Source organism: Lates calcarifer, linkage group LG17, assembly GCF_001640805.2.
Source record: "Lates calcarifer isolate ASB-BC8 linkage group LG17, TLL_Latcal_v3, whole genome shotgun sequence".
Lineage (NCBI taxonomy): Eukaryota > Metazoa > Chordata > Actinopteri > Centropomidae > Lates > Lates calcarifer.
In genome coordinates, this window is record NC_066849.1 from 27458633 (window position 1) to 27483876 (window position 25244).

Sequence of the window (25244 nt, forward strand, 5' to 3'; positions counted from 1 at the left end):
CTGTTTAATTGTAATTTAATATCTCATAGATTTCTAATGTGATTTATAGTGTATTGAACTGTAAATTCTCCATCTTCTTTTTAACACTGTGTTCCATTTATGAGTTTACCGCATTTTTAACGCAAAATCTCAATCTGAAAAGTAACCGGTAACTAAATCCGTAAAAAGTACAGTATTATTCTGACTTTAAAGTAATGGAGTAGAGGTATCGTAAGATGGAAATACTAAAGTAAAGTACAAGTACCTCAGAATTGTACTTAAATACAATAATTGGGTCAATACGAAGTTACTAAGTACTTAGTTACTTTCCAGCCTGATTCTGAAGATGAATGTTTGACTAAACGTGTGATAGTATAAGTTTCATGTTTTCAGTCTTTTATTCTGAAGTCGTTTCCGGCTGCACTGACAGTTGTTGTTTTTTTTAAACTAACTTTATTTAAAACATCATTTGCTTGAGATCAGACTGGAAACGGTGAAGCTAATCTCCTCAGAAAACACTTCCTGTTTCCTCTTGAACTGAACTTAATGAGGCTTTTATACATTTTTATATTTATTTAATAAATTGTATTAAAACTTGCTGCTTCACAGAGAATCATTTTATTTCATTCAGATCAGAACTTTTTATTTCTTATCATCATGTAAAGGTCATAATGTCATTTATAAACAAATAATAAATAAATAGATAAATAACAACAACATAGTGATGAGAAACACAGAGAACCAGAACCAGAACCAGAACCAGGGGCAGTACCAGAAATGGGGTTTGACCCAAGACCAGCACTAGAACCAGGACTGTGACCAAATTCAGAATCAGGACCTTTAGATTAAAACGAGGACCAGAACTGAGACCAAGACTAGGTCAGGGTTCAGGACCAGGACCAGAACAAGGGGCAGGAAAAATAATAACTGCTGCAGTTTTTATACTCGGACCAAAATACAAGTGGAAGTGGTCCTAAAACACACACACACACACACACAAAATAAAAACAAATAAATAAATAAAGTGCAGCTGTGACTCAGCTGTTTAAACCTCAGCAGCTGTTTCTGTCATTATCATGTTCTGCTCTGATGGAAACGTCGCCCCCTGGTGGAGAACCTGATCAACACTAACAGCTGGTTCCAGGTGCTTCTCATCTAAACAAGCAAAAACATCCATAAATATAAACAAACTGAAAACAACAATAAGAAACATCAGTGTGGTGCAGGGTCAGAGGTTTCTACTCTGTGACTCTGTGACTTCCTGTTAGACTGCTGTAGAAATATAACGTATCTCATATAAAAAAGAATTCAGTCTCTTTGACAGGAGGATTTTTCCTGTTGGGATCCATCAGGATGGAAGATGATTCCTCACCGAGTCTCCTCCTCTTCCTCTGCTGCTGCTACCTGGACTGAAAACCAAGAAACAAGCTGCTCAAGTCACAAACTGTTTTATGGATTTATGATTTAACCATTAAATCTAAAAGTAATAACCGTAATAGACAGTAAATGTCTTCTGTTTTCATTCAGATAAGAGAGTCTATGTGAACTCTGTCAGACTGTGTGACAGCAGGTCGGTTGTTTTCCAGTGATTTTGACTTAACAAACTTTATTCCACAGGATTACAAAGACATTATTCTGTCAGCACGAGGAAGTAACTGTTTTAAGATCTTAAAATACCCAAGACAAGATCACAAAACTTTACTCAGTTCGTTTCAACATGAAATAATCCAACAAGTCCTCCGACCTGAACGGCCGCTTGTTCCTGCCCTCAGATACGTCCCATAAGAGCGTACCCGAGGACAACGAACCGGAGCTACAGCTCTGTATAAGCTGTGGCACCAACAACGTATGTGGTTGTTTTTACTGGAGGACAGTCTCTCTGTGACTTACCATCAGTCTACACTGACTTCATCCTGATGGGCAGACATGTGACACAAACAGGCAAAAAATAAAAACAAGTAAAACGTCACATAAGAAAACTTTACCACTTTACTTCTCCCTCTCTTATAAAGAATTTAGAGAAACTTCTACACAGTTTAGACTTTAGATGAACAGAAAACTGTAATTCCTTTTCTATTATTCTTTGTAATGTTTTAAAAACCAATAAGCAGATCAGTCAGGGAGCGCTGAAGCTATTAAGAGCAGCAGGTGAGGATGGGGGAGGAGGGATGGGAGGGGCTGTTAGATCTCCAGCTCCATCTGCTGCTGCAGCCAAATCTGCAGTCCAGCACCACCACCGAAGAAGAAAGCAGTTTTAGCTTTAAACCATGACAGGGCTGATGTTTTGTACGAGGGTCATTGGGGTTCAGGCTACTTCTCTTCACACCACATTCACTGTCTGTAAAACACACTACTGACACCAAACCAGTGGACTTACCAAGTACTGGTTAACCCAGGAAAGGCTGGAACAGGTGACAAGACAGCTGGGTTAGCACGTTTGGTCCTCATGTGCTAACTACTTTACATTATATAAACCAACGAACGTATCACACAAAATCAGAGTCTACGCTCAGAACCTTTCACAGCAGGACAACATTAGCTTCTCATGTTAACGTTGCTCACTTCTCTCTACCTGTGGAGCTAATGTTGTGTATATCCTCATTTAGCATCATCACTGCTACCAGCTGCTGTAACATGCATCATGTTAGTTGATAGGTTCTCACAGGTTTCCAGCAGCTGCTTTAAACATTTCTGGGCCACTTTCTGCTGTGACTTTAAAGTTTGTCCTAAGGGTGGAGAAAGAAGGTTGTACAGTCATTAAACTCTAAAACCTCAGCTATAATCCTTTGCCAACACACATACAGAAATGTAGTTGTCCTTATTTTTACTCTTTCTAGTCCAACTCCAGGATGAAGGCACTGTAGGTGAGCAGACCATACATAGACAGGTACAAAGTATAATACTGTCTTAAAGTTCATCCTCTGGAGAGCAGGAATGTGATGAAGAAACCTGGACGGACAGACGGACAAAACAACCATCCCACAGCCCTGCCAAGCAAGACCACACTGAGAATATCTGACAAAATGAAGATACAGCAAGTCTAAAAGGCCTAAACCCAGAAACAGCAAATCACATCCAGAAACTGGAGCCGAGAACAGACCTCAACACTCAGGAAGGTACTCAACATCTATGTGATCTATCTCTATGAGGAGAGGAGGAATCAGCTGTTAGAGTAATGCATTGGTGTGCTTATTATACTGAGCTGGAGTCAGGGTGTAATTAGCGTAGTTTAGCATAGTGACTGGAAGCAGGGGGAAACTGTTAGCCTAGCTCTGTACAAAGATCAAGAATACAGACAGCAACACCTCTGATCTCAGATTATGATGCATGTCATTGTTTAATTTCTACACAAAGAGAAAAGCACAGATGACAAAACAACAATCCACCTGCTGAGGAAGACTGTGTGATGTGATTGAAAGCTCCAGAACAGCTACTGTGGTGAGACTGTTTTTGACAGCAGCTGTTTTCAACGTCAAGAAAGAAAATCTCTCCAAACTGTTGTGTTTGTTTCCAGATTATTGATTTAAACAAACACACAAATAGAAACTTTAGCTCATCTCATCAGTTTTTCTTTTCGAAGGTTTTGGGGTTTTCGTCTCAGTTTCATTGTGGAGAAAGGTCAATAAATATTTTAAGTCATAGTTTTCATAATAGATAATCTGTCTGTCATGGATGGTGTGATGTGACTGGTCAGATGTGAAACTATCATCTAAAGTTTTCTCTTACTTCTGTCTTCAGATGTGGTCGTATGAAATCCAAACATGTCTAAAGGTAGAAGTGTTGATTTCTGACTTTGTTTAAATGACTCAGAGTTCTTTAAGGTGGACTAGTTAGTCGTGGCAGATACGTACCGGCCGTTCGTCACTCGGCTGTGATGGAGCTGTTTTAGATGATGATGCTGCCGTTGATGAGCTTGGTAAACTTTTAGCTTCAGACTGAGCAACCGGCGACACCGGAGTCACCAGAGCTTTATTCTTCACCAGGTTGGACAAGACTGAAGAGAAGAACAGGAATATTTAATCTGATTTTTAACAAGGTTTTATGCTGGACTGGTGTGTTACTAACTACACTGGTCTGTACCTTCTCTGGTGAGGTTCTCGGCGGCGCTCATGGCCTTCCCACTGAGATTGCTCACCATGTTGTCCACCGTGGCCTCATGGCGGAGGAAGACGGGCCGAACCACTTTGTTGTAGATGACCTGGGAGCCGTTCCATGACATCGGGGCCATGCACCACAACAGGAAGAGACACTGGAACCACAGAGGATAGACCAACAGAGGGACATTTGTTTAGTTTTATTGTCCTCCAACATCCAGGACAGAACAAACATTTAAATAAAATCGAAGTGAGAATATCAATGCTGTGAGGCTGTGACACAGGTTCTGTGTTTTCTCACCTTAAAAGCGTAGTAAAATGGAAACCAGTAGAGGAAAATATCGGAGAAGAACTCGCCCAAGCTGAAGACGCCATACACCACCCAGTACGTCAGCCATTTTGTGTCGTCTTCTTTGCTTGGACTTTCGATGGCTTTGATTCTGCAGATACAAGTGGAAATGACCAGAGACCCTGTTTACACCTGGATTTAACCCGTGACCTGCATAATAACATCTGAACACCTAGCGTCTGTTCTCTCTGTTTTTAATTTGGATCTCAACGTGCAGAGGTTAAAGGAAGTGATGCAGGAAACAATCAGGAGTCGTTGTTGGATTTTTTGACAACTGTGACTGATTTCAGTGCATCCTCCATTCAGAATTAACAGTGATTCAACTGTTGAAATCATCCAAACCTACTTATAGGTGGGAACAATGTTTAATGACAGACGCTGATCTACTGAAAACACCAGTGTGACCTGCTATCTAACTTTAGACAAGATCTCAACAAACTCAACATTAAACCACTGACAGATGAAGTGAATAACATCTGGTTACAGTCCAGTGTTCTGCAGGGAAACACTCCTCCTTCATTCATCTGGATTTTACTTTGACATTTACCGCCCACCTAAACATTGCTGTAACTCCCCAGATCCCAATCTGATTCAGTATCTGAGGAGCCTGCCTTATTATGTATAGGTCCCTCTTGTGTTGCCCAAACAGCTCTGACCAGTAGGGGCATGGATGCAGGACCTCTGGCCGTGTCCTGTGGTGTCTGGCACTTGGACATTGGCAGTGGTTCCTGTGGGTCCTGTGGGTGCAGGGCTCCATGGATCTGGTTTGCTCCAGATCATCCCACAGATGCTGGATCAGATGCTGGATCAGATCGGGATCCAGATGAATGAAGGAGCCAGGGTTTCCCTGCAGAACATTGGACTGTAACCAGATATTATTCACTTCATCTGTCAGTGGTTTAATGTTGTCTCTGTGAAGGAGGGAACTGCAACAAGCAGAGCACTGTCAAAATAAGAAACACTCACGAATAATAAGCTGGATAGACGAAACCGATCAGGTTGCAGAGCAGGGAGGCACCATATCCATACACCAGGTAGAGTCCAGTCACTGAGACGGCACCTGGATGACAGACACATTTAAAAACATGTTATAAAGCACAGCTGAAGTAAACAGACAGCTCAGGTGTTTTCCAGTAGAATTATGTTTTAAGACGAGACTTAAAAGATGACAAGGATTCAGATAGGATTATTTCCTCAGAGCCTCAGGTCCTAAAGACTCTGTTGCCTTTAGTTTTCAGCCTGGTCTCTGGAACAGTCAGGAGATCTCTGCCTGAGGATCTCCAGGTTCATTAAAGAACTAAAATATAATCAGGAGCCATGAAGAGCCTTAGAGGCGATCAACAAGATCTTAAAATCAACAGGGAGTCAGCGTAAAGCGGCTGAAACAGGTGCGATGTGGTTGTTCCTCTTAGTTCCAGTTAGAAGACGAGATCTGAACAGTCTGTGGTCGATTCAGACGTTTTTGGTTGAGATGAAAACATGTACTGTTTCTGCATCTCTAGAATTTAAAATCTTCTTTTTGAAATATTTCCAAGGTGATAAAAACAAATTTAGACAAGCTGTGTGATGAATGATTAAAACAGTGCCATCAAACATGGATGTGGACAGACTTTAAGAAGAAGGTTGAGAAACAAACACTGTGTGATAAATGACTGATTCTCCTGCAGATATTCAGATGTCACCTGTCAGATCCAGACAGGAAGTTGAGTAAAAAACGTGTCCTACCTCTGATCAGCTTATGTTGCTGTTCACTCATGGAGGCCGCTCTGCTCTGCTGTCGCTCTCTGACGATAATCTGCTTTAACTTCGCTGCACAGGCTGAGGGACACTGTGCACCAGGCACTACACTGACATCATGTCCTGCCTCAGTGTGTGTGTGTGTGTTACTGATCCACTGTATGAGCATCAGTGTGGTATGAATAGACTGCTGTTCCCTGCTCAGTTAAACTCCTCTGCTGTAACAAACTGATTCTACTGCAGGACTGCGAGGTTTCATCGATACTTAGTTTATTTATCTTCATATTTTTCATATATTCAAGCTCTGACTGCCATAAAATATCAGCCATAATCAATTAATATTAGTTTTGTGAAACTACTGATTGGTAAATCAACCAGAGAATTACTACAAAACCAGAGTCTGATAAAACCGAACAGAAACTCTGTTGTTTGGATAAAAGCCAAAGTGAAACAGACTGAGTGAATAAACTTAAGATAAAGAGTCAGCCACGATCAGAGCTGGTCCAGGTCTCTACATGTTCAGGATGGGAGCTAATGTCATCCCACAATTCTTTGCAGGATGACATTAGTTGTTTGGTTGGTTTAAAAAACGCCTGGCTGTTACTACAGATCTCCATCCTCTCTGTCCAACCTGGAGGACAGGACACGCCCACTGATGATGTCACAGTTCACACCTGGAAACCTGATGTTTTTTGGTTCCAGTTAGAAACTGACTTTCCAGGTTCACAACCAGTTTATTTTCAGTTGAAATGATCTGATCAGGTCTGTCAGTTTATTAGGAACACCCAGCAGTAAATCCTCCTTTATACAGTAAAACTATTACAGTTTTACTGAAACTATAGAGGAATTGATTCTAACTTTAAGCTGCAGTTCATTCATTATACAGAGAGGTGTTTCTGTTGTTTAGCCTACCCTCACTGATGTGACAGAAGAGTAGAAACACTCTATAACCTCGTCCTGAACATCGACTGATTTAGTTTTAACTGGGTGCAGCTAATAAACTGCCAACTGAGTGTGTAACAACACATCTGAATGTGATGATTGTTTTGGAGAATAATCAACAACTGCTGCCTGAATCCTCATGGAAGTTCCTGCTGAAAGTATCTGAATATCACCTGAAGGAAAAAACTTCCACTTATCAATACAATACATTTCACTCTGTGTTTGGTCTCCACCTCCTTCAGCTGCTCTCTGACTGAGTCTGTCTGCTGTTTGCTGCTCAGCAGCTGGAGGACAGAGGAGTTTTACAGCTGTTTCTCAGACAGGAAATGAGCCGCAAAACCAAAACTAGGAGCTAAATGAGACTAAAAAGCTCCATACAGCTGCAGACAGAGACAATATCATTCACCTTACATGCAGTCATTAGATCCTTTGTTAATATAAATACTGATTAGAGCAGCTTTAAGAGCTTAAGAAGAGAAAATCAACTGCAGCACAGACACTGACCCAGAAAACATTTACAGGTTCATGTTTCCAGACAGCAGTAGCTGCCATTTGGCTTCATGTTCACAGGAGGATTAACTGAATCCTCTACAGTTTTCCATTGACATGCAACAGGTAGGTACAAACCAAGTGAATATACAAACAGATCGACAGCAGAATCATCCAGAACATGTTTGTCATGAGCCGAACAGAGTGAAGAAGAAGAAGAAGAACAGAGCTCACGTACCAAACGCGAGGATCTTCTTCTTTATCCCTGTTTTCTCCTCCACCTTCCCCAGGAAATCTGTCACCACGTTTTTCTCATTCAGGAACTTTTCAGCTCGGTCTTTGATGGAGGTGAGGATGTCCAGCAGACCCATGGTCCTCAATCAGGTCCTCAAATAACAGAGGAGGAGGCAGAGGGAAAAGTGACCGGTGTGGAGAGGAAACACAACAGAGTGTAATCCTCCAACCGCCGGGAACTGCTTTAATGAAGAGGGAGGAGGGAGGAGGAGGGAGGAGGGAGGAGGAGGGAGGAGGGAGAGGAGGCACAAAAAGAAGAGACAGAGCAGAGAAGGACGAGATGAATGAGATGATTTTCAGTTACAACCAACATCTCAACATTTTCCTCCAAACTGAGACAAAACGAGGCTGAAAACCAGCAGATGATCTGACTCCACGCTCAGCAGAAAGACAGAGGTGACTCACCCATAATGCATCAGGACATGACTGTCCTGATGCATTATGGGGACATAAAGACACTTTCTAGACCCAGTATTTGTTTTTTCTGTTTGTCTGGGTAGAAACATGACAGTTCAACATGGAGGAGGAGCTGTAAACTGTAGATATGACGGCTCATTCTGATCGAATAAAAACACAATGAATATACACTAATGAAAACATTATTATAAATATTTCTGCCAATAGATTCCTGTAATCATTTTAAAGATTCATTTTTATGCATTTTTCATTAAGCTCATGAATTTAAGCTTTTAAACAGTTTAAAGAAACATTCTTTGCAGTCTTACAGAAACCTTTTTTTCTTCCTAGCTGACGTTGCGACTGGTTAGCACTCACTGGTAAAAGCAAAACAGCTTTTCTGTGCTGCCCAGAAATAGTGAAAATGGGTAGTCATGGTCGTCTGTTTGCCCCCCCTATCCAGAGGGAATAATGAAACATTGTCCAATAGGCAGACCTCCATGAAATGTGCTGCTCTCCAGAGGATGAACCCTTTACATGTTAATGATCCATGATCTTTCCTCAGGACAAACTTCACTTGGTCAGACTGTCAGAGCAGATAAATCATCAGGGTGTAATGAGCCCTGCAGCCTGTAGGAGACGCTAACAGCAGTTTCCTTATTGAAGCAGCAGATGTGATGTGATCTGACAGCGATGGGCCCAGACCTCCTCCCTCCCTCCCTGTGATGACAGGATGACAGCAGCAGTACAGGAGGGGATGAGCCTCTGTGGAGTGGAATGCATCCCAACAGGCCGACACATGTCTTACCTGCAGTCATGTCAGCAGATAACAAACCTCCACCAGCCTCTCACCGCTGTCTGACCAAACCACAGAGCTGCTGAGGGGAGATGAGAGGATACAGAGGCATCAAGTACACTTTATTCATCTGCTGCTACGTCTTCTGGGTGAGTCTCTCTGTCCAAACTGTTCATGTTCCTTCACAGATTCATCAGTGTGCTCACTTTCAGCCGCGAATGCTCTGAAACCTGTTGCTCAATCAGGGTTTGCCACGAGTGATTTCAACACAACGCAACATTTCACAGGAAACAGACCATTTGAAAACATTTGAATAATATGAATTTATTTGTTTGATTCCTGCTGAAGTTCTTCATTTATACATTTAATGTAAAAAACATGACATGAGTTTATTCCCAGTGAACCTGTCAGTGCTGTTTGGTCTTGTTTTAACACAGTGTTGTTGTCAAAACTCTGATGTTCAGATGGATCAGTTTCATCATGTCCAGGACAGAAACTGTCACTTTAAATGTTAAAGTGTCTATTTTGTCTGTTTCTGTGACTCTGCAGGTCGTGAGCGCCGTCCTCATAGCAGTGGGGATCTACGCCAAGATCGCCAAGGAGAAAGGTAGGTCCAAAAATAATGATAACAGCCTGAACTGATTCTGTTGAATCCTGTCTACTGCAGGAACCTGTTCCGTTCTCCTCCCCTGAACTTTAAGAACCTTGTGAGTCTTTTGTATGACGAGTCTTTCGTTCTTTACTGTATTTTACAAACCAGAATAACTCGGCAGTAAAAAGACGACGTTATATTTCTGTTAAGTTTGATTGATTTTGGTCAGGTCAACACCTGTGAGCGGCTACAGAAAGCCAAAAGGTACATTAAAGGCAAAGTGCAGTGATTTAATCTCCAGACAAGGAAATAAAACTAGATCAGAGGTTTTAAGGCTTTAAGGTTGTTCAACTATATAAAATAAAAAGATGAAAGGTTAGGGTTGGATTAAACACCACTTCCCAAACAGTTTCTTGATTTCGTTCCAGGGGACAATTTGGGGACAAAGACTAAGGACCAACTAAGTGGGGACGGCTTGTCCAAGTGGGGACAAAAGCTGCTTTTTGGGTCAGTTAATGGCCAAGGTTTGGGTTAGGGTCTCCAAAAGTGACCAAGTTCAACAGTATTTGTGTTTGTGTGTGTTTTTGTAACCTCTTTGGGACCTTTTCCAGTAGAAACACTGATCTTGCTGGCACCTATAGTCCTCATGGGACTAAAGCTTGACCCTTATGCGGTAAAACACACATCTGAGGTTCTGGTTAAGGTTAGAGGTGTGAACTGGGGTTAGGATCAGGATTCAGGTTAGATATCTGTACAAACTTGTGAGTACAGTGTAAGTGTGTGTGTGTGTGTGTGTGCCTATAAAAACAATGCTCTGCTGATAACATTCCTGAGGATGAACCACAAAAAGCTTATCAGACATGTTTCAACCATCACTGTTACGTACAATGGTTAGAATTTAACTCTGTGTGTGTCTGTATGTGTGTTGTGTTGTGCAGATGTTGTCGACACCCTGACAGTCGATCCAGCTCTGCTGTTGATCGTCGTCGGCTCGGTGATGTTCCTCATCACGTTCCTTGGATGTTTCGGGGCACTGCGTAACGCCACCTGCCTACTGAAGATGGTATGACGTGGTACTCTTAACATTTACTCAAGTAGAAATACCAATACCACGAAGTAAAAATACTCCATTACAAGTTAAAGTCCTGCATCTAAAGTCCTAATTAAGTAAAAGTCTAAATGTGTTATCAGATCATTGATCCCGAGTCATTAGCTGGTTTGTAACTACATCAGATAGTTTAGTCCACTGGTTCCCAACAGAAGGGTCAGGCTCCTTCAAGGGGTCATCAGATAAATCTCAGGGGTTAAAGTACGTCTTACCGTTCACGATGTCTGTTGTAACGGGTTGTTGTTTGTTCCTGTAGTTTCTGGGGATCCTGGTCGCCGTCCTGCTGCTGCAGATCGCTGCCGGAGTCGTGGGATATCTCTTCACAGACATGGTAACATCACACAGCTCTAACAGGACAGGAAATATAGCAAAACATCACCAGTGGACGACACGCTCAGATCCTCTATTGCACAGTGTAGAAACACTCTAGTAAAAGTCCTGCATTCAGATTTTTACTTGGGTAAAAGTCAAAATAAAGTGCTTTTACCACAAGTAAAAGCACTTGCTCTGTAGAATAAAATACATAATGTCCCTGCATTAATGTGTTTGATTGAATTTATTTACTGTCGTGTAGCTCCTTTGAGGATCAATAAAGTCTTATTTTCTTCCTCATCTACAGAAAAACATCATCATTGATTTGTTGTTTATGTTTTTTATATTTTTTATTCTTAATATGCAGAGTAACTAAAGTTACCTAATAAAATTAGTGCAGTAAAATAACAATGCGCCTGAACTTTGTAGAGGAATAAAGTAGCAGAGAATGTAAAAAAAATATACTCAAGTAAGTGCAGGTACCTCAAAATTGAACTTAAATACAGAGATTGAGAAAACGTAATTAGTTACTTACCATCACTGAGAAATCAGACATCAGGTCCTCCATCTTGAATCAAACTTGATGCTGCTGTTGTTCAGGTAATGGAAAGGACGGAGAGGCTGATGATGAAGGCCATCGTTCGATACAGGGAGGACCAGGACCTGGAGAACGCCATCGACTTCATCCAGAAGAAGGTGAAGAAGAAGAAGGATGATGATGATTTCTGTCCTGAAAAACTGAGAGGCAGCATCAGGTCTTTACAGTCCAGTCTGTTGGTGGTGTTGTACTGAGAGACTGTTGCCGTCTTTGCAGTTTCAGTGCTGTGGAGTGGAGAGCTATAAGGACTGGTCCCATAACGTCTACTTTGAGTGTTCAGACACCAACCCCAGTCTGGAGGCCTGTGGAGTTCCCTTCTCTTGCTGCATTCACCAGCAGAACCAGGTCAGAACCAACACCTGAATGGTCTTTGTGGTCCCCAGGTCACAGGTTTATAACATGACCTTTGGACACCTGGAGTTTGGGTGTACTCTTCACTTCCAAAATAACCCTGAATTAAGTATCTAGACAAACAGGACAAACACTAAATATCTGTCTTGGTTTAGTTGTTGGTTGTGTTGTTACTTCTACAGTTTAAAAGGTTAAATGCACTGAACTACAGTTTGTCATCAGTAATACAAGAATGAACAACAGGATATCATCTGCATATGTGTAAATATTAACCTCATGTTTTTTTGACCAACACTTTGAACAAACAACATCCTGATCATTTGTTTTCTTAGAGTTTGAATGATGTGGAGATACTAGAGGAAATCTCCACTAGAGGAAAGATTATGGAGTCACTCCATAATCAGAAATGGGATATTCTGAATTTCTGCTACTAGTGAAGCAAAAATAATGGATTTTACACTAGATTATTTCAGAGATTGTCTCTTGAAAATCAGCCCATTATCTTCTGAATTTCTTGTGTTAAAGAAATATATAAAAAAACATTTGCGCTTTCCTAGCATCTGGGGAGCATAAACACCCACAGAACTTTATAAAAATGTGGCCTGTATTTGTTTATCAATCCATATTTTGGGGGATTTCCATGAAAACTGCACAGGAGATAAAGAGGAGAAAAAGAGTCTTATCTACTGTAATTTCCTCCTGCAGACGGTGCTGAACACCATGTGTGGTTATGGGATGCAGCAGTTGGAGGAGCGTTCAGCCGGTCAGGATGTCTTCACCATTGGCTGTCTGGAGAAAATCGTGTGGTGGGCCAAAAACAACCTGCTGCTAGTGGCCGGTCTGACCGCCGGGCTGCTGCTGCTCGAGGTAACACCAGACACTACATCTCTGTTGTTTTTCACTATAAATGCTCTGGAGACGCTGTCTGAAGAAGGAAGAAGATGAAACTTAATTTACTCTTAAAATGACAGTTTGTCATTAAATGCATTTTCAGAAGTAGACAACAGCTTGAAAACCTATTAATTGTGCGATCAACAGCCCTGATCACTTTTCCAATCTGTTTGTGTTTCCTTCGGCAGGTCTGTATGATCTGTCTGGCTGCTGCTCAGATCTCCAGAATAAAGAAAGTCCAACAACAACAGAAAGAAAACGCAGCGAGAAGCAAGTCGGAGAGAAAGGACAGCTACTGGTATCCTGCTTTTGCAGACTTTGACGACGAATAAAATCCAACTTCTGAGAGATGTGGGGACTGAGAAGATCTGAATGTTGATGAAATGCAGCTAGACATGCTCTGTGAAATAACTACCTCATGTGAAATGCTCCTTACATCACATTTCTTTTAAAATAAGTGATTCGTAAAGAAAGTCTGTTTTGTTATCATTGGCACTGAACAATCCATTAACTGGACATAACACCTGGTTGGTTATGAAATGTTTAGCATTTGTAATTCATCACACTGCTGTTAATCAAAATTGAGCCACATTACGTGAAAAGATATATTTTTATATTATGAAAAGCTGTTACTTGTAGATTAATTGAAACTGAAAGTGTTTTCCTCGTACGACAGATATTTACAATGTGAATTTCTTATACTGAACATGTGCATTAATGCTGATGAGAATAAAGCTTCATATAGTTATTCCTGAGTCTGTCCAGTCAAGTCAGTTTTATTAATATAGCGCTGAATTATAACAGAAGTTATCTGGAAAAACTTCCCTTTAAACCAGACTCCGGGTGTACGGCCATCTGCATCGACTGGTTGGGTTGAGAGTTGTAGCAGGATCTCTGACAGATTCAGACTCTGCAGCTCCAGAGTCAGAAATACCTGCAGAAAGCAACAGGAGAAAGACAAGAAAGCAAAACAACTACAGCAGACACATGTTGAGTTAGTAACATGCATTTAGGGGATATGAATACATGTTTTAGCCCACTAAAAACCAGCTGTTAGTAGCTGTAGAAGACAATCTGTCCACTTCTTCTATCATCTCAGATCAGTGCAGAGACCCAGTGATGGCTCATTACCAGCCTATCGTTCTTCTGGTGACCCCTAGAGGCTGTACTGTTAATTACACTCCACAGATACACATGACGCCATCCAGTAATCCTGCTTCACTTTCAGTCTTATCTTCAGATGCTTTTGTGAACATTTACAGCACTTAATGGTCTGGTCCCACGTTACAGGTTCAAACCTTTGACTCATTTTTTATTATGAGGTCAAGGCTTTCTGTCAGTGTCCTTGAGGAGAGAAACTTCTGGCATGCAAAGTCAGGGGTCCCCCACAGAAAACCTGGTTAATCTCTGTTGTTCCTCCCCCCACCTCATTATGTCTTCATTGTGGCTTTAATCTGTGGTGGAGGATTAGCAGCCGAGGCACCTGTGGCTGCGTGTTGTTGCAGGGATTCAGTCCCGTGCACCCTCACGCTCGCTTTATTGGATTAACGACTGCAGCGCTCTATGGTTATAAATAGTAGCAGTGCAGCACTGTAATGATGATGTCCTTCTGTAGTCCAACCCTAAAGTTTCTTGTCCATGTGCTCCCTCTGCGGTTTTCTACTCAAATTAAAAGATTATCTAGTTTATTACAATTTATTTTTGTTCCTAATTCCTATCAGTAACTATCTTCTTGAATTTTTGTGTAAACAGCCTTTTAAATTTGCACAAAATCACAGAAACTGCACTTTAGCTGCGTAATTACTGAGTTCTGGCTTTTTTATTTCTACCTGTTCAAAAACAAGATGCAGCTTGTACATGAGAAATTAAATTTGTTGGAAGGCAGATTTTTTTTTCTTTTGATGAAATTATAGGCTAACAGTTTCCCCCTGCTTCCAGTCTTTGTGCTAAGCTAGGCTAAACATGTCTGGATTGTTGTTATGTGTTCAGACCATAGACTGTATATAAAGATCTTAATCATCTTTGAATATTATTCATTAAATTATTATTATATTTATCTTTATGTACAGTCTGTGGCTCCACCACGTCACCACACGTACAGTAACGTGTCAGTATCTTTGTATGAAAGATAGAATTAAGTTATTAACACAGTGTTTATTTTCAAATACAAATAAACATAAATTACACAAAGTCCAAAAACACAGGTATATTTCATATAAAAAAACAACAAAAGACGTATGTACAAGATGCAGTTTTGATGAAAAATGTGCTTTGGTGAAAGTTGAAAATGGTGAAGTTTGTTGGGCTGACGGTGTGCGTTGGCAGACGAACGTTGAGGTTTGTAGATTAAAAATGACAGAGGTTTGACAGTAAGATTAAGGCAGGTCTACGTTTTCACGTTTAACTACTGAAACAACACAACAAAACTATTTTAACACTGAAAGAAGTTCAAGGAGCACTTCACCAAAAAAAAAAAGAAAACAATGTAGATTTTTTATAAGTGAGCTTAAAGGAGCGTACCGTAAATGTTTCATGTTTCAGCCAATTACCTACAAATCCTGACTTCTGACCTGGTTGGATGGAGTTTTCTATCAAACACATATTATCAGTGATGTAATTATCAGCTCTATGTTGAAATCACAAATGCGCACAACAGTGTATGTAACACAGGTCCAGATGTTGATGATGCAACATAATGTGGATTACTGATTAATGAAAGTTATTGCTTGCACCTGTTACAGACTCATTACCATGCCATGCTCCGTTAGTTAGCAAGAGGAATCTCTTGAACTTTCTGATCGCACCTCCTATGTAAACAACTAATGCTTAGCTTGCAACCAGAGACAACCAGATTTTCATTATCACTTATTCTTCTGATTATTTTCTTGATAAATTGATAAATTGTTTTGTCTATGAAACTAGAAAATAGAAAAAAATGGTCATGATAATATCCTACAGCCCAAAGTGACGTCATTGTGTCTTGTTTTGTCCGACAAAAATTCAAAGGAAGACCAACAGAAGCAGCTCCAGACAACATCAATAAATCATTTGAAAGAAACAATCCAATTTGAACATTTAGTAGACCCAGGAGAGGCATGAGATTAACTGAAACCCAAACTAGCATCTGTTCATATTAGCTGCAATTTACATTGGTAAAATTCCCAAAATTCCTACAGCACTTTGTTTACAACATTCAAGTCAAAACAACAACAAGAGAAGAAAATAAAGCACGTTGACTTCAAATGAAGTCAGTTGGAACGCATGCCAGCATGCTGTCAAATACAAACAGGACAGGAGAAGAAGAAGGTTGAGTCTGCAAGAGCACTTGATTCATTCAGCCGTCGCAGTAGACGGATCACCCTTTAACCCTTGAGTCAGTCTGAAGCAGTAAGCACCGGCCAATCAGATTCAAACACCTCAGTCAGAGGTGTGTTGACGTGGTTAACACCTGAGCAGTGAACATAAGATAGAGATGTGGCTCAGAACAAACAGCAACACGAAGATGTTTGTCCCTTTGGTTGATCCCAGACAAAACAGAAGATGACTGCTTTCAGGATCCAGGTGGTTTGGAGATCCAAGCTTGTTAGTTTTGTCTTTGCGTTAACCGCCATATATTTCAATGTTACCCTGTGTGATCCAGTGTGGTTTATTAAGCTGTCTCTGGTGTCTTTAGATAATCTATTCTAACATAAAGGTGGATTTGGTCTGAGCAAAAATGAGCGGATAAAAAAACAATTCAATTATTCAGGTTCTGATTCACTTCTCCAAAAAACAGAATCAGGACCAAAGGTTAGTCATCGTGCAGTTGGACAAATGTGCAGGCCTAAATATTGTGACTGTTTACATTTCCACATTGCCCATGGCATCCCAGTTAGCTTCTTTGTATGATTTTTTCCACAGATAACAAGAACGAGGTGAGAAACTTGTATAAGCTGAGCATCATTTCAGCTGCTTGAACGAAGATCAGCCGGTAACCCAGGACACGGTGGTGATCAGTGCTCTCACCATTAGATGCCATCCTCTGGTATCTGACAGATTTTCAGTTCTTGATTCTTCTGATTCTAAGGACACATTTTGGTCAGTACCGTGGAAGCATTAAGGTTTGATACCCAGCCCTAATAACGGCCATGATGGCCATGATATGTGCAGCTATCACAGTCACCATAAAAGGTTTTTCTTTAACTGGACAAACCGTGGGTTTTGTCTGGGGCTAAATGGATTCTGCTCGTTGTAGCTGAAAATTTACTAGGTAATGCTCTGATTGGCTCCAATACCAAACTTGTGTTTCAGGTATCTCCAGTTTCATCTGTTCCTCAGCCACAGATTGTGACTTAAAACTCCCCGTTGTAGGTTTTTTTGGACTCGGTAACTGGCGTAGTTTATAGCTTCCTCTCTGCAGATCTTGAGGTGTCTTGGTCTTCTAAGTGCCGCTGTTGGACCAGATGATGAACCTGCAGGTGCTCCCAGGAGGGTGTTGTGTACCCATAATCCTCTGGTGCAATTCAAACTCATGTTCATCCTGTTCTTCAACGGCAACCAGAGACCCTGCCAGATTTCCAAAATCCACCTTCTTAAACTGAGATTGGCTTCATAGTTAGCATTCATGGCGAGTTTGAATTAAAGTGATGTTGTGGTCCATGTGCCCTTTGACCCCTTACGCTCTCTGTCATCAGTGAACAGGAGAACAAAGCTCCAAATGAAGCTCCAATCCGCTTTAGGCCAAATAAACCATAGTTCCTGTCATGTAAACTGAAAGAAAAGCAGTCGCTCCTTCTCAGTCATTATCATGTTAAGAAGGAGACTCCTGCTCTGAGTCCGTCTCCTCTTAACGCCCCTGCTCAGATGGCACTGTGAGATTTGACCGGACTCTCCCGGACTCTGTGGTGTTTTGAGGCTCGGTCCCATCAAACCTGACAGATGTTGTAGTAGACGGTGTGTGCATGCCTCTCGCCCTCTGAGTCGCCCATCGCCTCGAACATGCAGTCTTTGTGTGTGTGGATCTCTGTCATTGGCACGTCGACGCTGTGGGAGTTGTTGTGAGCGTGAGGAGTCTGAGTACCATAGGATGGTACAGGCTGGATGGGAAACACATCAAAACAGAACATGAGTTAGCGTACCACTATCACATGATTTGCATTGTTTTGATGTAGTTTTTTCACATTTACATGCACATTGTTATTAGCCTGTTAGTTGATGAAGCACGGTTCAAACATTAATGTCTAGTCAGTCTAGTCACAGTTAATTAGCATGTGCAGTCACAGCAACCTTGACCTTTGACTTCTGGCCTCCAAAATCTAATCAGTTCATCCTTGAGTCCAAGTGAACATTTGTACCAAATTTCACAAAATTCCCACAAGATGTTACTGCGATGTCATGTTCACAAGAATGGGATGGATGGACGACCCAAAACTGTCCGACCACCAACCAATCAAATCAGTGCAAACTGGATCCTGACAGGGATCTGGTGATTACACTATATAGATTTTACCTTTCTGAATATCACTTTCTGCTGCTGCAGTACACACACAAGTCATAATAAATACTGTTCTCTTGGCTATTGATGTTTACAGGCCAACAAGGAAAGAAAGGTCTTTAGAACTTCCCCTAAGAATTTACTTTAAGAAGTGTTTCTCAGTTGGTTATTAATAGTTTTCTGCCTGGCAACAGTGCAGAGGAGCAGAGCTGGACAAAGACTCAGGATTCAACCTGACAGTCAGAGCTCTAATCTGTTTGTTCAATCTGAGCAAACTCTGCTGTAATCTAATCTACTGCAACTCAACAGGCATGAATGAAAGAACAGCTCACAGGTGTATAGGAAAGGTTCATGTTTTCACTCAGAGGTTTTCCCGTTTATTTTTAGGTGACCAAGTTTTTTTGGCCACTGAAAATCTCACAGTAACACGAACTAACAGATGGCGGCAGTGGTATTCCAGCAGCTCCTGTGTTCTGCTCTGTAAAATTCCTGTTTTTGTCAATGGAGTCTGGTACTGATATATAGAGATGTTTCTGGTCAAACTAAAAGCTCTGTCTCTGTAGGAATCCTGTCATAATGTTGTCAGACACTTAGAATAACAATCTGATGCTGTCGGCGGCAAAAACAAGAACTTTAGTGGATGTACTTTGACATGAACAATTGTCCATTGGATTATATTGCAGGAGCTGTTAGAAGTCACTGGGTTCCTGATCAATACTGTACTGATTCTAAAGATTGTTGTCCCTACCAATCACTAATATCCAAAAACATGCAAGATAAGGCCCAAGTCAAAAAATACCAGAGTTATCATTTAAATATTGACCCAGTTGGTCAATATTTTGACATACAATTTTCTCTTTTCCTACCAGGAATAGGTATTCATCATTTCTGGATAGTACATTTACCTTCCCAGATCCGCTGAGAGGGAAATCTTTCCGACAGAGGTGGGCAATGATTCCTGCTGCCAGGGCATCACCAAGGACGTTGATCATGGTCCGAAATCTGTCACTGCAGAGGCAGAAGGGATGAGAAGACACTGTAAGACCACAACAACTCTGGAAAAGATTTCTGAGCACAGCTGGAAGAGTTTATATTTGATTCACTTTTTCTTTTTTACTGTTGGTATATATGGTAATATATACATTATAACACTGTGATTATTCATTTACTTACAGGATCCAATCAATGGCCACAATGAGAGTGATGTCATCTGGCGGTAACCCCACTGATGTGAGTACGATCACCATGGTAACCAGACCAGCCTGGGGAATCCCTGCTGCACCAATGCTGGCAGCTGTAGCTGTGATGCTGCAGGGAGAGACAAACATACAATGCTCCAGATATTAATTCTGACTTGACTCTGAAACCGGAACTTGTTTCTGCTGAGTTTGAATCTTAAAAAAAGGTTAATTACTAAGGATCAAAACTCTTATTTTCAATAATTTTTATTTAAAAGGACAAAGCGTGACGATCGGAATTTACATATAAACATAAGTGTTCTCAGAGGTAACTGAGTTTCAGATATGTCGATACTTTGTTGAACCGAAGTCTCCATATTATTTTTTTACACAACATGTAAAGAACTGATGAAAATGAAAATCAAAAAAATTGGAGGCTCGAGATATCCTTAAATGTAGCCTCAGAGTGGTTCACAATCTTTGTGAAAAGAATGTACCTATAATTTTAATAACATTTAACTGAAATCACAATCAATTAAACAACACTGGAATGATCTCATTGCATAAATATGTTTAGAAGCAGCTTACAGTTTTATACAGTCATGAGCAAAAATTACTGTATCGTCTGCATATAGGTGGATCTCTACATAAGGATAAACAGAAACCAGAATGTTACCATGTGGACAAAGTAAAAGTTGTTCAACTATAGGTCCTTCTGGGACATCTGTAGCAAGGGATTTATGATTCACATATTGTGTTCTGCTTTTTAGTTTTTTCCCAGTTGAGAAGATCATGTGAAAAGACTTTTGCAATCTCCTTTGTTGTCTTAGAAACAGTCAGGGTGTGTCAATTACCTGATGGTGACCAGCTGGCCAAAGTCCAGCTCATAGTCGTTGACCTGAGCGATAAAGATGGCAGCCACAGCCTCGTACAGTGCCGTGCCGTCCATGTTGCATGGTGGCTCCCACAGGAAGGACGAAGCGAGCGATCTGTCGGTCGACGTGGCAGTTCTCCAACAAACATTTCATGGTGATGGGCAGTGTGGCAGAGCTGAGGACAAACAGCATTCAAATAAATAAAAACCTAAACAAATCAGCAGAGCAGCAGGTTAAAGCAGGACTGTCCTGGACGCTGACCTGGAGGAGGTAGCCAGGGCAATCACCATCGCCTGCAGCAGCCCGCGGATGAAGGTGAAGGGGTTTTTCCTGGTGAGGAGGAAGTAGAAGAGAGGGAGAAGGATAAGTCCGTGGACGAAGAGGCCGGCGAGGACGGTGATGCCGTACCAGCCCAGCTTCCTTCCCAGCGTGCTCGGGTCCTGCATGTCCAGGATCTTCCCCGCCACCAGGAAGATGATCCCAAAAGGAAAGTACCTGAGAGGACAAGGGCATGTTGTTATTAAAATATAAACGTACAGTTTTGACAAAAAAAAGTCAGTGTGATTAGGTCATCATCTTCTGGGGATTGTGAATATCCACCACAGATTTTGTAAAAATCAGTTGTCAGTTTTTCAGATAATTTGTCATGCGGATAATTTTGTTTGTGTTGGTTAGAGTTGAATACTACAAATTTAGATGCCAGAATTACCTGAGAATTAAAGCTAACATCTGCCCTTTATCCCACAAAAAATACCTGCACACAAATTTTCATAGTCATAGTTAAGATTGAGTACTTTTTAAACGAATTGTTCTACTAAAAATATTTACAACAAAACTATAATATAATGATTTTCCTTGAGAACAATTTATTCCCAGGAAGTAATTACAGAGAATAACAGTCTCAGCAGCCTCAGCAGCAGTTCAGGTCATTAAGCCTTGTATGGACTCTGCTGCTATTTTAATCTGCTCAGGTGCTGAAGCTGCAGTGGGAGGAGTCCTACAGCAGGAGAATACAATGATGTCACCACTGGCACGTTTTCACCACCTGACCACCTGACCACCTGACGGGTCATCAGGTCAAACACACAAAATCCTCCAGTGTGTCAGAGGAGGATCACTCAGCAGTGAGACACTGAGTGGACAGGTACAGACCATCAGGCTGAGGGTGGTGGGAACAGTTCCCTCTCACTCTTTAAAATCCTAGAGGAGTCCTCATTAAAACCTCTGTAAACACTGTCCTCTGACCGATTAGAGAAACTGATCAACATTTAGATGCATCCAGTTCTTACCAAGCACTCACAGAGCCATTACAGTTTTTTTTAGATTAGTGGAGGTTGTTGGGAAGGTCCTGCAGACACACTTGATTGTGTCAGTGTGTAATTTTATTATTCTAAGAAAACAATGGTTATTTTTCTTCTTCTATTGTTTAATGGATGACTACCCTGAACTTCCTGTAACTGCTCTGAAAGTCCAAACCATCCAAAAAAGTGTTTTCACACTGCAAAAGAACCAAACCATGGTTCAGTTTGATCTGAACCAAGACTATCTTATTTGGTTGGACAGAATCTTGGTCCTTTGAAACAAGGCATCTTGCACACCTGCTGTTTTGGTTTGGACCAAACTGAAAAATCAAAAGCCTAAAACTATACTGCTCTATTCTTGCTGTGACATTTTATTCTGTATTATTTTAATTTAGTGGTTGCGTATTACTTTTCTATCAATAATGGAGGAATTGGGCTATGTTTCTGAATTACAGTTTCTTCTACTCTGCTGTTTTTTTTCAATCAAACTGAACCTGAGAGCAGCAGAGTGGTGACTGTCACATGACTGTTGCTGTTATTGGTGGATTAACTCTCTGGAAATGGCATCAGTATAGTTCAGGTAATTCCAGCTCACCAAACAGCAGCGTTGATGATCTTCATGACGCACTCGTTGATGCACTGACAGACATTGATGAGTGGAGCTCCTCGTTCTCCCATCCTGCCCAGCAACAGACCTGCAACAACACAGATTATATTCAAACCAATCATCTGAAGAAATATTCATGTTTATTTGACCATAAAATTATTCAAGAAAATAATCCGCATATTGAAAGACAACTTTTTCTACGTGCTACATGAAGGTGACTGGACTTTTCAGCTCTCATCTGAAAGGTTTCTTCAGTTCTAACTGACTGGTGGGGTGTCCCACTCTTGTGGTGTCGTTAACACCTTAAGAGTCATTGAGGTCACATGAGGTCTTATATGAACCTTTTCTTAGACATGAGCGGACTAAACTTCAGGACTTAATAAGTTTTCTATATCAAGCACTAACATACAGAGTCTGTCCTGCTCACCCATGGTGGCAGAGAAGATGACGATCCCGAGGACGTTCATCTGTTGACTGGTGCCGGGACTCGTCTTGTACAAGACCTCCGGGGGCGGAGTCAGCTCCAGGTACACCGTCCGACCTTTAGGGTCACTCTCATCGGGGACAACATAGACGAAATTGGGCTGGATGGTTCTGGTTGGGACTTTGAGGATGGGTATCAGGTCTGTTTTGTACTGAAGAAATGCAGGTCGGGTTTGTTACAGGAAGAAACAGGAAGAGGATAAAGTGTTTGGTCTGAATGTGTCTCAGCTGCTGTCTTACCTGCTGAAATGTGGCCTCAATCAGATTAGAGGGAACCATGTTTCTGTGGAGGAAAAAGTCTTCATTAAGTCAATCAACACAAAAAGTCTACACAAGCTGTAACAAGGCAAAAAGAGCCAGATATAAGCCAAACGAAACAAAACCACCACGACTGTCGTCGGTGCAGAGGCTGAAAAAAACATCAAAACACCAAAATGTAAAAATTTCCTTCACAGACAGCAGAAGACCACAGACAAAGATACAGCTACACAATGACTACTAGACCAACAACAGTTACTTCAGCAGTACTTCCTCTAGTTGTGTTGCTGTGATTAGTAATAAAGCTCTATCTAGGATTTCATCTTATCTAGACCAAAACCAGCTCTGATAAGTGATACAGTACAGCAGTTCTTCAATAAATCAGCACATTGGTTTCATCAGCAACAGTGAGCTGCCATTCTGAGACAATTAAAACATCAGCTGCAGTTTCTTTTGGTAATATATAAGGAGATAATTTTTGGCCATAAGGTCATTGTAACCAACTATCTGGATCAGTTTTGATTAAACAAATCTCTTCTACAGTGATTTGGGTTCTGTTTTCTGCACTTGGTCTTCTGAGATGACCTTTAAATCATAGACAGGTCTGTCAATGCCCCTCTATTATTTAAATCTGATCTTGATACTTGAATACGTGACACTGGACAGCAGGACAGTGAAGACAGGAGAAAGGAAAAAAGTCCAGATCAGCCGACCTTCAGCAGAGGTCAGAGGTCAACAGGATGATGATGCGTTCGACCTGCTCGTGACACACCTTCAAAATGTGGCCGTGTTTCTTAGACCAGGCACGAGAGCACAGTCTACCAACGTGCCGCAGCAGAGATCATGACATCCCACCGCCGCTGACTCGGTTAATCTGTCACTTATCCCTGCAGGATTACTAAAAATACACTGATCAGCTCTGTCTGTAATTGGATTGATGTGTGTGTGTTGGTTTGTTTCTACGTTTTGTTGTTCTCAGTGATGTTCAGTTAACTCTCAGCCAGCTCAAGCCTGTTGGACACTAAATGTTTTCATTGTCTGTCCAAAAAAATATGAGAAATAAGCAATTGAAATATGTCCAGATAATTCTCAACAGTCCAAAGGTGACTGCTTCAAATGTCTTGATCTGTTCAATAAAGAATCTAAAACTTAAAGATATTCAGTATCGATAGAAAAAACAGAAAAGTAGAAAATCTGAGAAACTGGAAGCAAAGAATAGTTGGCAGTTTGTGGCTGATAATTAACTTAAATGATTAAGTCTTCCTGTAAGAACAAAGTGTTCACATCAACATCCAAGTGTTAATTACAACCTGAAGGCTCTGACACCCCCATTTACACCTGGTATTAAAATGTGTTTTGGGTGATCGGATTACAATCAGACAGAGCTTCTCCACATGAAAGTACAGGTGTAACTACACCCAGGATACACTGAGGACGGACTGTGATGAGACTGGCCAGAGTTGGTCAGAGACGCATTCTGACCACATTGAACACAAGTGATGATGTGTTTCTGTAGTCCAACCCTGAAGTCAGCATCAGCCTGGTTCCTCCACAAAAAAACAATGGGATTTTTTCATAGTGTTTCAGATTCTTCCAGAAAATAAACTGTGAGCAGCTAAAATTTCTGATCCTTCAGGTTTAGTTGATCAGATAATCTTCACAGATGAACACCACTGTTCTGATGTTTGAAGCCTAAATCCAACCTCCAGAAGTAAGAAGCTAATGTTCATGTTAACATCCCGACAGCCTCTGTAGTCCGCCTTTTTAAGACACGTAAAAGCTTCAAACAGACATTTAACCAAAAAAGCATTGACTTTGGACAAGGGAACAGGAAGTGCTAACATGCTAACTGACTTCCTGGTTTTAAGCAGGGGCCTCCCCAGCAGGACAATGCTCCCATCAAAACACAAAAACAGCCAAAGGTTTTGACCTGGCCTCCAAACTTCCTAGATCCCAATCAGTAGGCTTGGTCTGCAATGATGTTTGCAGGTGAACATCAGGACCAAAGCAGCAGTTTCGCAGAGGAGCTCTGTATTGTAACCTATCTATGTAACCTATACCTATCTTTTGTCATTAAATGGCATCTCTTGTATTTGACTTGGTACTAAATAACTCAACGCTAGAGTCTGGATACTACTGTC

At 41.1% G+C, this 25244-nt stretch overlaps 3 protein-coding genes and 1 pseudogene across 3 annotated transcripts in view; 1 reads left to right on the plus strand and 3 right to left on the minus strand.

The window, feature by feature from the left end:
• LOC108892667 (thimet oligopeptidase) overlaps positions 1-25244 on the minus strand; it is a 75181-nt gene that overhangs the window by 10911 nt on the left and 39026 nt on the right. The gene's annotated exons all lie outside the window — the stretch shown is intronic.
• On the minus strand, positions 593-6366 carry LOC108892664 (receptor expression-enhancing protein 6). Its single transcript, XM_018690354.2, has 6 exons — positions 6148-6366; positions 5389-5482; positions 4375-4513; positions 4060-4228; positions 3831-3973; positions 593-1388 (listed from the first exon to the last, which is right to left on the minus strand). The coding sequence occupies exons 1-6, from the start codon at positions 6326-6328 to the stop codon at positions 1380-1382; spliced, it is 735 nt and encodes a 244-aa protein (XP_018545870.1). The 5' UTR covers positions 6329-6366; the 3' UTR covers positions 593-1379.
• Positions 9024-13683, plus strand: zgc:113223 (uncharacterized protein LOC541424 homolog). Its single transcript, XM_018690357.2, has 8 exons — positions 9024-9225; positions 9626-9683; positions 10607-10731; positions 11033-11107; positions 11689-11784; positions 11903-12031; positions 12743-12904; positions 13117-13683. Exons 1-8 carry the CDS (start codon positions 9169-9171, stop codon positions 13258-13260), a joined length of 846 nt encoding a protein of 281 aa, XP_018545873.1. The 5' UTR covers positions 9024-9168; the 3' UTR covers positions 13261-13683.
• LOC108892665 (excitatory amino acid transporter 5-like) lies at positions 15853-23124 on the minus strand (annotated as a pseudogene).